The sequence below is a fragment of the Cyrtonyx montezumae genome, unplaced genomic scaffold (genome assembly GCF_038088225.1).
Source record: "Cyrtonyx montezumae isolate F1298 unplaced genomic scaffold, pur_monq_1.0 scaffold_0, whole genome shotgun sequence".
Classification (NCBI taxonomy): Eukaryota; Metazoa; Chordata; class Aves; order Galliformes; family Odontophoridae; genus Cyrtonyx; species Cyrtonyx montezumae.
The window spans coordinates 15,878,564-15,893,578 of record NW_027071824.1 but is presented as its reverse complement, the minus strand read 5'-3'; the positions used below and the strand labels follow the sequence as shown (position 1 = coordinate 15,893,578).

The window sequence follows — 15,015 nt, the reverse complement described above, 5'->3', positions numbered from 1 at the left end:
CATTTGAATTAGAAGCTGTATACCCACAGAGACATTACAATGTGGAAGAAGCAATACTGGCTGAGACACTTGAGGCAGTCTAGTCATAACACACTATATGAAATTATTCTTCTATCTCGACATAAGAATAAATTTCTGTTGTTTGTTTTTTCCATAAGAGAATGTTTCTTCCATTTGCACTGATTAATTTATAGTTAGGTAAGGCAGCACTGCACTGAACAGATCTATGCAACAGATCCAATTTTAGTAACATTTGCTTTGTAAGAAACAAGATTAATGTAATTCACATCAATCAAGCTGCAACTAGCAACAGTATTTAGCAAAGCATGATTATTTGAGAATGCATAGACTACAGTGAAATTGAAATGTCCTCAAAATGTAAACCCTTTTATTACACCAAAGGAGCAAACAGAAGGATGTGTTTGTTACTCAGCTGCAAATCAAAAGCATCCATATTCCTTCCTGACTTCCATTTCTTTTACGTCTGTAAACGCTGTTGTTGATCTTCATTGTTATGCACAATAGCCAGGCAACCCAATTACATACTAATTACATGCATATTATCAAACAAAACATACTCCCTCTCTTCTGCTAGCTCCAGTTATCATTAATTAATGAAGTCCATTTAAGATGCTACATGTATGTATTAGGATAGGCACATTTTGGTTTTAAAATCTGCTTTACTTCCATTTTCTCTATGCTATACTTTTTTGTTTATCCACTTTTTTTTCTGTAAAATTGGGAACAAAAACTGAGAGACTATAAAAGTGGTAAAGATAAGAAAAAGCCATTAGCTGCACACTCATTTTGTTTGTTGTAGCTGTGGGTTTTGTCATGTGCCAATAGGGCAAAGGGTCCAAGAGAAAATTGTTCCCATTTCAGATAAAGAAAGAAAGAAATAGAATCAAAGTAACACTTCCCCACTGAAAGTATAAATCAACCTCTAAATAAGAACAAGCACAAAATCTGAGCTGGGAACATTTGCTAATATGCTGATAACAACAGTCTACTATCAAGATCCTGGACTAAACAAGTAATGAAAGGAGAAATTTTGAAGTCCATCTGTGTGAGATGCAAGATATGTTTGTTTCATACACGTTCAGTGCTCTCCACACTGCTGGGTCAATGCATTATTCTATATTACTAGCTTCAGACTGATCACTGAAACTGAGGGATACAAAGGATAGCTATGAGTCCTGGCTGAGCAGTCTTTCAAATGCTTCATGATGCAGTGGGTTGAAATCTTTCAAGTCTATGAGAGCTACGCACATGCTTTATATGCTTTCCATGGGTAACACTAGCATACTGAAGAACTCAAATTTGTTTACCCATCTACTGCACATTTCTAACACAAGTTTCATCAGTATTCCACACAGAGCAGTATTGTACAAGAGCAGACTTATCTTCAAATTGTATAACCAAATAAGATACGACCTCAGATCCTCCCAGAGTGGTTAATTTCAAGGTGTTCATACGGTCACCCCTTGAAGACATCTGCACTTCCAGGAAGTGAATAGTAATATACTGGTTTAGTTGCAGCAGGTCGCTACGAGCTTACCTGTATAGCTAAACTTTATAACCAGCATTCCTGGTTGTAACTCAAAGTTTTAAACACAATTTAAAAAAAGACAAAAGCTGCCTGGAGCTCAGCATAACCCTTTACAGTGAACTCTCTGGCATCTTCTGTAATCACTGACATCCCACTCAGATACACACATTTGTTCTTCCTTGTAATCAAAGAACATTTAACAAACTGCAGACAAAAGGCCAAGCCATTTATAAACTTCTTGCTAGCACTATAACCTATTCCCAGGAGCTATTAAAAGCTAATCAGGTGCTTCAGTAGTCAGCTGCCACAGCTTTGTTCATGCCACAGAAATAGGTTAAGTACAGCAATCTTCTAGGTAAGTTTGAGGAGCTAACGTTTAAGTGATTTTAAACTGCACCTATGAAGTCAGAAAGGTCTACAAATCTCTTCTATCTGGAAATGAATCAGAAGACCCACTTCTGGTGGCCATCTTCAATAGCAAGCATACAATGAGTACTAGGCCACATTTTCTGCATAACAACATGCAATATTATACAGCGTGGCAAGGTTAGAAAAAAAACATCAGTTTTCAGCTTGCTATATTCCCTATTTAATAAATAATCTGTAACACGCCACAGCATACAATAACTATTATCCACAAAACACATCAACAAAAACCACAACCTCTTGATGACTAAACTACTCTTGAATTAGAACTGCAACAAAGGCCAAAACTACGCAACCTCCCCTGCCTCACTTGGGCTATCACTAAAGACAGACCTCTGAAAAAGTGTTGTTTCACTGAAAAAGGGGAAGAAATGCATTTATATAACACAGAAAAAAAGGATATAAGAAATAGTCCACAAATATGTTGGAATTTCTTTTTGTTTATATTAAAAAAAGGAAGCAACAAAACTACTGGATGTTTAAAAATAGTTATATAGAAAAACGATTCAAAACAGGCAAATGAAAGAATTAAAACCTTTGTGAAATAAGTTTGGCTTGTAAACACAGAGCTAAAATTTCATAACTCTGAAACAATTCCATTATCATCTTGTTCATATCTGTCACAATAATATAGGTCTTCTTAGAATTACAAAAAGAGAATTTTCTTAAATATTATTATTCTCTTAAGTTCTGGTAAAATAAAATACCATCTTTGGATTTGATAAATATTTCAATGTATAGAGATAAAAATATAAGCACTTTGATTCTGTCAGAACCACAGAAGCTCCTTTGTGCGTCTGAGAAGCAGTAACAATGTTAATATACAGAGTGAAAACTGTAACAAGGAGAAAAAGCAACAAAAAAAACCAACCCATATTCCAAAATAGGAAACTGTTCAAGTGAAAGTTCATTGAGGTTCCAAAGAATTTTACTTTACTCATGTAAAGTATTCATAAGCACCAGGGGTAAAACAAGTAGTTCTATGGCTCAATGCAAGTCCACAAAACTATGGGAGCCTGCTCACTGTTTCTTTTAGTTTCACAACAGGAGAAAGGATTGATGTGCTATCGATTGATGTGATATTTACAATTTAGTTGCAAATATAATTCATTTATTCTGTAACATCAATGTCAGGAAAAATGGAATTTAGCACTGAAGCACAAGTCAAGTAATATTTCTGAGAAAGTATTCTTCTATCATTAATTCTCTATTCTTTTCATCCTTTTATTTCCATATAATAGTTTCGTTTTTTGTTCTGTACAGTTCTGACGTTTTCCATGATGTCACCCAGGAGAATAAAGCTACTCTACATTATGAGGCACCAGAAAACAAGTGTTAAAAGGGCCTTCAGAAAGAAAATGGAAAATATCCTGTCCTACAGGTCCTACTCATCTGATACCCAATAACAACATAATCCACGCAGTATGACTTCATAGATTCAGAATATGAAAAGCCAAGTAAATGGAATTCCCAGAACTTTTAAGTCATCTCCATCCCTTCTTTGGGGAAATAATTAAAAGAAAACTGGATGTTAACTATATTTGCCATGCCTTTCAATGACAGCATCAGTACCAATAATGCCTTTACTTCAAACATACGGACAGTTATACTTTACTGTGCCTTCCAGTTCTCAAGCATCGTTGTGCCACTGTTTTACATTCTGCTTAGGGAGATATTCCTCTGATAGGACAGCAGGAATAATATTAGCAACATACAAAGAACAATATAGTAAGATTTAATAAAACTCATATGAAATCAATAATTAATACAGTTGACGTGACACGGTTAAAATAGCATATAGCTAAATTCTTAAATTAAAATCTCAGGAAAATATATTGGTATACTCACCAGTAAAGCTCTCTGAAGGTCTACAGTGGACGTAGCCTGTGGGCAGATGACCAGCTTCCTGAAAATTAGGGTTTTTTGCCATTCTGAACAACTGACAGATGGAAGAGCAAGCTCATAGAAACACTAGTCAGCAACATCCAGCTGCATAGTAACAACTGTACCATATTCCTGAAACAATGCATGAAATATATCATTAAGAACAGGTGGCACATTATACAGCCATATCAGTTGAAATGATCATTTCTCTGTTAAAAATTTTGAGGCAGTAAATCTTAAGATCCTTCAATATTCTATGGAAGATCCTTAAGTAGCATTAGAACATAAGAAGTCTCTTCTTTTTTTCTTTGAGCAGCTGTTTAATTTTGACAACACACTGTTTTAACCTAGAAAGCTATAATATATCATGATTGAATTTCTCATTATAACCACAAAAAAAGTGATCACATTGTTTCTCTGTGAGTGCCTTAATTAAAACATGTCTATGCAAAGTCTATCGTATGTGTATTATTCCCCAAACATACAAATCCCCATAATTGGCCTTATCTAGACCAAAGTGGTAGGTGGGTGGTACTGTGTTTTGTTTGGTTGTGGGGTTAAAGTCTTGCGGTTAAGGCAGGGATGCTATCTAGAGGGGCCTGAACAGACTCAAAAAGTGGGCCCACGAGAACGTAATGAGATTCAAAAAGGCCAAATGCAAGATGTTGCCTTGGATTAGGTCAATCCCACATTTGTCTACAGATTGGGAAAAGAATTCCTTCAAGGACTTGGAAGTCCTGATGGGCAAAAAGCAGGACACAAGCCAGCAGTATGCTCCTGCAGCCTGGATGGCTAACAGTATCCTGGGCTGCATCAAAAGGGGCAGCCAGCAGAGAGAAGGAGCCCGTGCCAGTGCTCTGTCACTGCACTGTGAAGAAGTTACCACACACATTTGTGTGGAACTTCCTATGCTTCAGTTGTGGTCATTTCCCCTTGTCCTATTGCCACACACTGCTGAGAAGAGTCCAGCCTCATCCCTTTGCCTCCCACTCCTTATGTATTAATAGACATGGATCAGATCCCCTCAGAGTCTTCTTTTTTCGATACTGAACAGACCCAGATCTCTCAGCCATTCCTCATGAGAGGTGTTCCACACCCTTTATCGTCTTTATAGCCCCCTGCTGGACTCTTTTGAGGAGATTCCTGTCTTTTTTGTACCGAGGAGCCCAGAACTGGAAAGACCTAGAGCTGTTGGAATGGGTCCAGAGAAGGGCCACAGGGATCAAAGGGCTGGAGCACCTCTCATGAATATAGGCTGAAGGAGCTAAGCTTGTTTAGCCTGGAGAAGAGAGGACTCTGGAAAGACCTCACTACAGTCTTTCAGTACTTGAAGAAAGCTCATACACAGAGAGAACAACTTCTTATGCACAGAGAGAAGGCACATATTAAATCTTAAAATGCAAAGAAAAAAAATCAGTGACAGCAGCACAGCGCTTTTGGGACAGGTCTATGTACTATGTTTTAAAAACAGTGTAAGTAAGGGGCATTTCTGGGAAAGTAAGATTACTGGCAGAGTGAGAACAATTTAACAACCCAGCTTCTTCATTCTTCTAACCTGATAACGTGGCGATTTAAGTCCGAAGTGATTCGAGTGAGTCACAGCAGAGCATAACTTGCAGTAACAGCTTGTACTATGAACCCAGAAAAGCCTGATAAAACACTGCATGTGCTATCACCACACGAACGTGCTGAGCTAACTTAAGGAAAAAGCTACAGCTCACAGTCGATAAGCTCCAGCTGAACGCAGGAGTGCTACGCGCTGAGGAGCTGCCAAGGTCACACACGGAGCAAAAAGACCCCGAAGTCTCGGTTCCTCCCTGAGGGCAGTCAGCGGCCACGAAGCCGGCAGCCATCCCCGGCCCGCGCAAACCCATCTCGGCTCACAGCGAACCCGGCACTTCCGTGCGGGAAGCGCGCCCGGTGCCAAAGAGCACTGCGCTGCCACCGAGCCCGGGCAAACAGCACCCGCGGGTACAGCACGGCACAGACAACCTCAGGAGACGCCCGGCCACCGCTCAGGCGAGAAGTGTGGCCACACTATCGACCACCCGAGCACAGCCTCCCGCTCTACTCACCGGCCCCCACGACGACCAGGCCTCCGCCCTCCACAACCCGGCGCCGCCGATATGATATCATCAGCCTACGCCGTTCCCCCGCGTGCTGACGTACGTGCGTCTCGGGGCGGTCCCGCGTAGGAGCGGATCCACAGGCCGCAGCCGAGCTGCAGCTTGCCTCGGGAAGCGGGCCTAACTTCCGACAGAGCGCTTGAAATAGGAACTGCCCTACTGTTCAAGAGCCGTGAGGCTGTGAGGCTGATGGTTAGTGGGCACGGTGGGGATGGGCTGGCGGTTGGATGTGGTCGTCTTAGAGACATTTTCCAAACTTGATGATCCTGTGATTCTGTATTCTGCTTCTTGAAATTAGTTGAACTTCTTTCTGTCTATAAGGGGAATGTGAATTTGTCTCCCAAGCAGGAGTACAGCCATTAAATTCTGTGATTTATTTAGCAGAGAAAAAAAAAAAAGTGTTACCATGGAAGATGCAAAATTAGGACTGCCTATAATCAACACAAACAATAAATTTCAGAAGATCTCCCATATTAGTACTAAGCAGAGCACATTCACAGAATCACAGAATTGCAGGGGTTGGAAGGGACCTCTAGAGATCATTGAGTCCAACCCCCTGCCAAAGCATCTCCCTAGCCCAGGTTGCACAGGTAGGCATCCAGGTGGGTCTTGAACATCTCCAGAGAAGGAGACTCCACCACCTCTCTGTGCAGCTGTGCCACTGCTCCGTCACTGTGCTATGAAGAAGTTCCCACACGCATTTGTGCAGAACTTCCTATGCTGCAGTTGTGGCCATTTCCCCTCGTCCTATCACCACACACTGCTGAGAAGAGTCCAGCCTCGTCCCTTTGCCTCCTGGTTCTTAGATATTTATAGACATGGATCAGATCCCCTTGGAGTCTTCTTTTCTCAAGGCTGAACAGACCCAGCTCTCTCAGCCTTTCCTCATAAGGGAGGCACACCCTTTATCATCTTCGTGGCCCTCCCCCAGACTCTTTGGAGGAGATCCTTGTCTTTTTTGTACCAGGTAGCCCAGAATTGGACACAGTACTCCAGGTGAGACCTCATCAGGGCAGAGAAGAGGGGGAGGATCACCTCCCTTGACCTGCTGGCCACACTATTTGTAATGCACCCCAGGATGCCATTGGCCTTCTTGGCCACCAGGGCACGCTGCTGGCTCATGGCCAACCTGGCATCCACCCGGACACCCAGCTCCCAATCCTCAGAGCTCCTCTCCAGCAGGTCATCCCCCAGCCCATATCGGTGCATGCTGTCGTTCCTCCCTAGATGCAAGACTTCATGCTTGCATTTGTTAAACTTCATATGGTTCCTTTCTGCCCAACTCTCCAGCCTGTCTAGGTCTCACTGAATGGCAGCACAGCCTTCCAGCACGTCAGACATTTTTCCCAACTTTGTATCAGGAGCAAACTTTCTGAAGGTGGACTCTATACCCTCATCAAGATCATTGATGAAGATGTTGAACAGGACTGGACCCAGCACTGACCCCTGAAGAACAGGGGTCAGTTGAGGCTCCTACTTTTTGTGTTGCTGAATGAAAAAAAAAATACACAATGTATACTGAACTACAAATGCACATTCAGAGACATACAAACATGCAATTTACAAACTATCCCTCTTAATTACTGGATTCCATATAATTGTGTCAATAGCATTTCCAGTCACACCTGTGCTTTGAAGCATCATGAAACAAGTCTGAGTAAAATACTGTACGTAGATTAAATACAAACTACTTTCTTTACATGCTTGAAAAATTTTGAGATCTTCTGTGCCAAAAGACTTGTTATAAAGCTTTAGATGTAGTATCTATATTGATCAAATTGTTTTAGACAACTTCACTTAGACGAGCATTAGCCTAAATAACCTCTACTCGCAATCTACTGCAAGATTTTGGATGGTAAGCAAATGCAGCCCACTCTTGTGCTTCTGCTAAGTTTTACTTCATTTTAAGTTCCTTATTTTAGAACACCAGCATAGGAAGGGACACAGATCAGTAATGAAAAAATACGCACACTGGAAACAAGAGCTCTGTCTCATCTCATTGCTGTAGCACTCCTTGGCTCTACTGTCATCCACAAGTCTTCTAACTTCAAAAGATATCATACTAAAGCTATATGACAATTATCTCCATCTTTCATTTTCACATTCTGTTTTCCAAAACCTATTCCAGCTCAGTAGACGCACACTGCATAATTTCACTCATTTCCAAATGAAAACAATATATTGCATTAACTTTAATGATTTTTGATGTGGAGCTCTGTAAAATTCCTGAATTTAAAAGGTCTGTCATTAAGCTGAGGCATACAGAATTAAGGATTTTTCAAGATGAGGAGACAGGACAATAGTGCTTAATATTTGTCATGAGTATCTACATAACCACAGTAGAAGTTAACTCTGATGGTTTCTACACTTCCATTTTAACTGAGTAGGTAGGGAGTTATTGAACAAGTTAATAAGAACACTGCACATTATCATTAAGCATCCTGCTAATCAAGTTATCTTCACTACTGTGGTCCCAATAGATATTATATCCTTTATGATCGCATTTCTTCTCAAATGAAAAAATAATTTAAAAAAAATCCATGAACCAAAACAAGTAGCATTTTGATTAGTTAGGACTCAAGGATTAGCAAAGATACATGTCATACTGCTTAAGAAATTACTTTTCATCAGTGCTTTATTTCAAAGTGAATTGCAATGCCATTTCACTATCCAGTAGTTACATAACTGAAGACTTAACAGGAGTTAAGTGCTACAAGGAAGGATCACAATAAAACACTGCAGAGAGAAATTTGGTTTTGTTAAGCAAAACTTTTCAAAACTTGTATTTTTGTATGAAGAATGGAAAACATGACAAGTATAATTTCAGTAACTATCACTGGCTTTGAGAAAGCAGAGCTTCCTACTAGAAGGCATTTTGATATTTCAGATACTCTTCTTCATTACATTCCTAAAACAGAACTGTACAGAGCCTGTAAGTTGAATATAGCCCCAGATTTGCATAAAAACAAATCATGAACAAGAACCTTCTAGTTCTGGAAGAGACAAGAAGGGCCACTGTCAATTAGGAGCTATGAGACCTCTTCTGGCTGCTGGTTGCCAGACGACATAAGTTTAAATAGTAAATTCTGCTGGACTAATTTACTGCCTCTGAAAAGTTTATTGTTCCAGGCAAGGCTGTTTAAATCTGGTCAATAAAGGCTTTTGCTTGGCATAATGCAACTAAGACTTTCACAAACACACTATGACTCAAGTAAGAAGTCTGATATTTTATTTTCCAGTATACAGGGAAGTGTGTGAAGCCTTCAGAATATCCTTTGACTTCATACAAAAATATATATATGTATACTACTTGCTGAACCTCACCAGCAGTAATGTAGGATTTTGTTGTTATTAGTTGAAATCTAGGTAGCGTGAAATGAAATAAACTTCTCAACACATATCTTAGAGAGTTTAGTGAAATACTGATAGAATCCGTCCAAGAGCAGAGTACATATTTGTGCTCTTAAAAAGATGGGTGAGGATTCCTAATTGGAAGCAAATTGCAGTGGCATCACAGAAGAACAGAAGGGAGGGAGGCCTCAGGATAATTGGAGCAGAAAATCTGAACATCATTGACTCCTCTCCATTAAGCAAGAATTTTACAAATAGTGTTACAGATTCTCTCCAGGGAACTGAAAGTTTGTATCTCTTAAGCAGTGTATTTCCTTAGATCTAAGTGAGAGTCACCATATGTTTAGGATTCAAAATTTCAATCCAGTAGCCATCAGGATCCTGAACAAATGCTAGTCCTTTCATTTTACCTATTGGGAAAAAAAGATGAACACAAGATAAAGGTAAGGCCATATGACTAAATTTTAATGTAAAATACAATTACCTTTTTTTTCCTTTTGTATAAATATTAATGCAAATTTATACAGCTAATTATGAAAACATCCAAACTAGCTTTTAATCACAACTAGATCTTTGTGTGCTAAATTGTTAATCTGATACTTAATAAAGATGCAGTTTAAAATCATTTTGAAATCCTATCTTCTGTTGATTTAAACCTCAAGTAAGTGTTCATCCTTAAAATTTGGAAAAATATTTTTGTGCTCCAGGATATTTTGGCATGCTTTGCTCAAGTGTTCTGCCAATATAAAGTTCTCTGTTCCTCAGCCCTGTTCATTCATGCCTCTACAGTGAAGTTTTATGCATTACTGGTTTTTATTTGGTTGTTTCCCACTCCCAATCTGGTTTACAGCACATATTTGAGATAGAAATGCAGTGCAGGAATGTTTTGAACTGCTGGAAAATATATTACTTATGAAAACAGGGTTCCCCAAAGTAGTCTTCAGCAGTGAATCACAACAGTACAGCATAACATTTTATCTTAGAGTGTTAGCCACACTGTTTCAATTACACTTGCTCTATTACCCTGCAACAGAACCAGTGTTAATTCTTATTATATTCTAGTTATAAAAACTTCTGAGAGCACAGCAATGGTGATTCAGTAACACAGGGAAAAAAAAAATACCATGAACTGTCTCATCCAGCTCCATCCAGTTTCATCTTTGCTGTTTGCTGCATCAGTTTAAATTTCTAATGTTAAAAACTACTTTCACCATTACTTTTTTTTGCTATAAGCAGACAACACAATTTGGTATTGTCAGTTCTGTGAGTTTGGTAAAGGGGAGCAAGTTGAGTAGGTTCTAGTGCATTCTATGGAGTGACAACTATAGAAATGCATTACTGAGCTTTCCAGTACAAAGATCTGCCAGACACAGTATACTAAAAACAAGGAACTGAAAAATCCAAAAAAAAAAAAAAAAAAAAAGACTTACCATCATCTGGTTTCTTTACAAACTTCACTCCTAGTTCTTCAAACCTCTTACAAGCTTTATTGACATCAGGGACAGCAATTCCAATGTGCCCTGTGAAACCGGGTAAAAATAGTAAAGTACATTAAGTATTTCTGTGTATTTGAGAAAAATGCTTGCTCATAATTTCCTCTTCTGCAATAAGATCACATGTTCATTTAAGAAAATCACTCCTTCCAGGAAGGAGAGCATTTCAGGTCTTAATAATATCTTCCTGAAGATAGCTGTTTTTTGATAGTGCTTTTAATATAAGAACATTACAGTTACAATAGCTCATATTATTTGGATAAGAAGACTTTAATTTCTCTCTCCAGATAAGATACTCAAACTATTTTACCTGTATTGCCTTTCTTGAGACATATCTACACAACAGAATTTTGTTGCATTTGCTTAGTTCAACAGTACAAGGCATTTATTATTAATGCTGTATTTGCAGACACTAACAGCAGCACCATGCAAGGCCTGAACTTACAAATAACTTCAGTTTTAAATGTCAAGTGGCTATATTGAGTATGAGACTTATTTCACATACCAGTGACCTTTCAAGCAGTCAGAATATCAAGTTGAGCCACATAAATGCTATCCTTGGTGCTACAAATGAATTCTCCTAGCTCAAAAGAGTTAGCCAGCGCATTATAAAACAGAAATCCAAATTTAACATCAATCTGAACATCATTACAATCCAATATGGAAGAGCAATTATTGCACTTCATTGAGTGGTTAGTATTAAAATGTGTTTCCTTGCCAAAAAAATTAGGTTTATAAGAAGTGTAATTTTGGTTCTTTAAAGATGTTTTCCTGTTTTCATCATCTTTCATGCATGCGCACTGGAAGAAGCAAAATAAAGATGCTGATAGCGCTTCAAAATAACTTACTAGAAGTCTTTTCATCTGCATAAGTTTAAAAAGTTTATAAATTTTTCACTAATACACAAGAGTAGAACAGTAATCAAAGCACAGTGAAACAAACAGAAAGAACAACACAAAACAAAAAACCTACCAAATCCTCGGGGATCTGAATTGCCATTATGATATGATTGCTTTTCATCATGTTCAGTGCCCCAGTTACTGTAAGAAGTAATTATTACGTGTTGAGGAAAAGCATTGAAATCATCAATTCCTGAGTGTTTTGTTTCCTCAGGAAGGTATTTTGTTTCTTTGAAAAACCAGAGAACTTCAACTGTTGGCTGCATTCATTAAACAATCAAGACTTTACCTAAACACAGGTCCTGGAAATAGTCTTCAAAGCAGACATCAGGGCTAACTCAGTCAAATTCATACCCTTCACCAGTACTCAGGTTCTACATTTGATTGAGTCTGAGAAACACACTTATCTCATTCAGATTGCAAGGATGCTTATTATGAATTAGTTGGTTTATGTATCAATGTAGATGCAGAACAGTGAACTACGGTAAGCACTGATGGCAGGGCATTTGTGAGGGTCTCTCACTGCACTTAATTACAATCTTCCACATTACCAAAGTTGTTCTGTTCATATAAAGTGTTTTTACTTATTACTTCTTTCAATTAGACCTCAAAAGCAATAGTTAATTCATTATTGCACAACTTCAGGGAATCCAAAGGAAGTTCAAACCACATCACTTTTGCCTCAATCCCATTGTCTCCCTTCCCAGATGGAGAAATGTTATTTGGTACTTAAATACTACTGCTCACCTTGCAGTAGCTCTGGAAAGAGAAAGATAAAACATGCCAAGTATCTAAGATCTCAGCTGTATTAAGGCTTATTATATAACAGTAAATATGTTTCCACATAAATTACTACATTTGTATTCAATTTAGCAGGACATAAACTCACCCACTTCCCCTAATCGCTGTTAACTAAACGTCACCTCACACTGTATTAATACTTACTGTGTCAGTTCAAGTGTAGCTTTCCTGGAGAAGGTCCAAGATGTTCTCTCAGCTTTATCTTTCGGGATATCATTTTTGTCTTCATAACCCAGGAAATACAGTGAGAACTTCATAGGAGGAAAGTCAAATTTTTGAAGCAGCCTACATGGCAAAAATTATTTTGAAAATAACTCAAAAAGATAATCACACAGGCTGAAAATACACCAAGTTGTTTCCCCTGTGAAAGAACTACAGCTGTGATTTTTACCTTATTGCAATCCACATCTTAAAATAGCTAAATTTTGAATTATGAAATAGAAACATTCCAGTGTACATTATAAACCTATAAAAACTAGAAGAATCAGATGCTTAAAAGCAACCAGTAAACAAACAGCAAAACCAAAACAAAGGTTCAAGTCTGAAGTTGCCATTTTGTTACTCGTACAGATTTCCTCAGGAAGAACTAGCAGCTAATGTAACTTCCAGGTTTATAGCAATGCCTTCTGTTTAAAAGCAGTCTCATAAAAGTTACTAGTTGAGAGAAGAAAGTTGCACAAGCTGTACGTTGACAGTTAATGACCTACTTAAAAGAAGAAAAAAGAATTCCAGACAAAGCCACTTTTAATTCATTTGTAATTTAGGCATTAAATGTGCTGTGAAAGTTCTCAAGAGGTTGGCAGGCTACCCAAGTTGGCACTAGCAGATAGGCCAGCACTGTCATTGCAGTTAGATAAATACAATTACGCCAACATAACAAAAAACATTCCACAAGAGTGGAGGAACAACCAAAGTTATTGTGGCAAACAACTTCCACTCACGTCATTCCAAGAACTCTTGTATAGAAATCCAGTGACTTCGTAGGATCCTTTACTCTCAACATCGTCTGCTGAAACATAAAGTCCTGTGGAGGAAAAATAAATAAATAAATAAAGGGCACATTTATTATACGTGAAACAGAATTTAATTCTGTGTGTTAACAAAGATGTCAGTTAATAATTAAAATCAAAGCCTGCAGGTCTCTAAGTAACAAATACAGTACAACATACAACGTAAATAAAGTACTTTATTTCAGAATATTCCAAGTTGGAAGGGACCCACAAGGATCACCAAGTCCAAGTCCCAGCTCCACACAGCACCACCTAAAAAAATCAGGCCATATGGCTGAAAGCACTGTCCAAATTCATCTTGTGGCTTGGTGCCACAACTACCGCACTGGGTGCCTGTACCCCATCCCAGCTGCAAGATTCAGTACCAGTGTTGTTCAGGTTGGTGGCTGCCCAGCTCTCCATGCTGCCAATACCCTCGAGGGGGTCAGCAGCTCCTCCCAGTTTAGTGGCATTCACAAACATCCTTAATACATTTCCCAGTGCTGAAAGCAGACCATTGGTAAGAACATTACAGATACTAGCCGAAAACCCCAAAGCCATCAGCTATCAGTGATGGATTCCCCTAAAATAAGCCGAAGGTCGAGGGGAGAAGGAGGGGAGTATATTTGTAATCCCGGACTTTGCCTCTGAAGGATCTCGTGATAACACCACGGGGAGCAATTCCCACTCCTGAGCTCCGGCTTGACCAAACATCGCACAAGCGCTGATCAAGCCAAGGTTTGATTTCAAAACGACGACGGGGGAACTGGAACCACCCCAGCCGCAGCACACAGGGAAGGCTAAAGCGACCCGAGCTCAGCGGAGCCGCCCGCACCCGCCCGGCCCCATGCCGTCCCTCGGCCACCGCACGTCCGCACGGCGAAAGGCTGCAGCATTGCCGCCGCCGCTACCGCTGCCACAGCCGCCGCCGCCGCCCGCAGCCCGGAGGCGCCCAGCTCGCCCCCAGCAGCCCACCTTCGTGCTGGGATCCGGCTCCGAGCAGGCGCCATAGGCAGCCTCATCGCTCAGACCGCTCGGCTCCGCCATCTTGCGAGCAGAGAGGAGGAGCACACCCGACGAGAGGGCGGTGCCGAGGCGGTGCCGAGGCGGTGCCGCGCCCCGCAGTTGTCCAGTCACAAAGGGCGCGTCTTCCGCGCTTGTGCTGCCGGTCAGCGTTCGAACAGAACGGTGCTTTGCTTAGCGCTTCTTTCCACCTGGCAGCACCCTGTGGCGTTTTTACGGCCCGACAGTCCACAGACACTCCTAACGTATGTGGTTTAGTCCTTTGGGGGGGGAATTATCGGTTTCCGCCTGTCTTGAGTACTCAACAAATCAAATCAAACAATCAATCACACTTGTGTTAAGAAAAGTGGGTCTGGACAGGGCAGACAGCTGCCCTTCCCCTTTACACCTTCCCCTTTACACCTTCCCCTTTACACCTTCCCCTTTACATTTTACCCTAATTTTTTAATTTACCCTAATTTAACCCTAATCGGG

General features: G+C 40.0%; 3 protein-coding genes across 3 annotated transcripts in view; all 3 read right to left on the bottom strand.

Annotated features, from left to right (window-relative positions):
• BTBD9 (BTB domain containing 9) overlaps positions 1 to 6,006 on the bottom strand; it is a 105,094-nt gene extending 99,088 nt beyond the window's left edge. The window contains exons 1-2 of the mRNA XM_065755273.1: positions 5,935 to 6,006; positions 3,824 to 3,991 (exon numbers count right to left, since the gene is read on the bottom strand). Coding sequence (XP_065611345.1) covers positions 3,824 to 3,905 — 82 coding nt within the window. The 5' untranslated portion in view covers positions 3,906 to 3,991; positions 5,935 to 6,006. The remainder of the gene's footprint in view (positions 1 to 3,823; positions 3,992 to 5,934) is intronic.
• KCNK5 (potassium two pore domain channel subfamily K member 5) overlaps positions 1 to 15,015 on the bottom strand; it is a 369,979-nt gene that overhangs the window by 62,410 nt on the left and 292,554 nt on the right. The gene's annotated exons all lie outside the window — the stretch shown is intronic.
• On the bottom strand, positions 9,193 to 14,582 carry GLO1 (glyoxalase I). The gene is made up of 6 exons (XM_065755177.1): positions 14,494 to 14,582; positions 13,471 to 13,553; positions 12,674 to 12,814; positions 11,802 to 11,869; positions 10,767 to 10,856; positions 9,193 to 9,746 (listed from the first exon to the last, which is right to left on the bottom strand). Exons 1-6 carry the CDS (start codon positions 14,563 to 14,565, stop codon positions 9,658 to 9,660), a joined length of 543 nt encoding a protein of 180 aa, XP_065611249.1. The 5' UTR covers positions 14,566 to 14,582; the 3' UTR covers positions 9,193 to 9,657.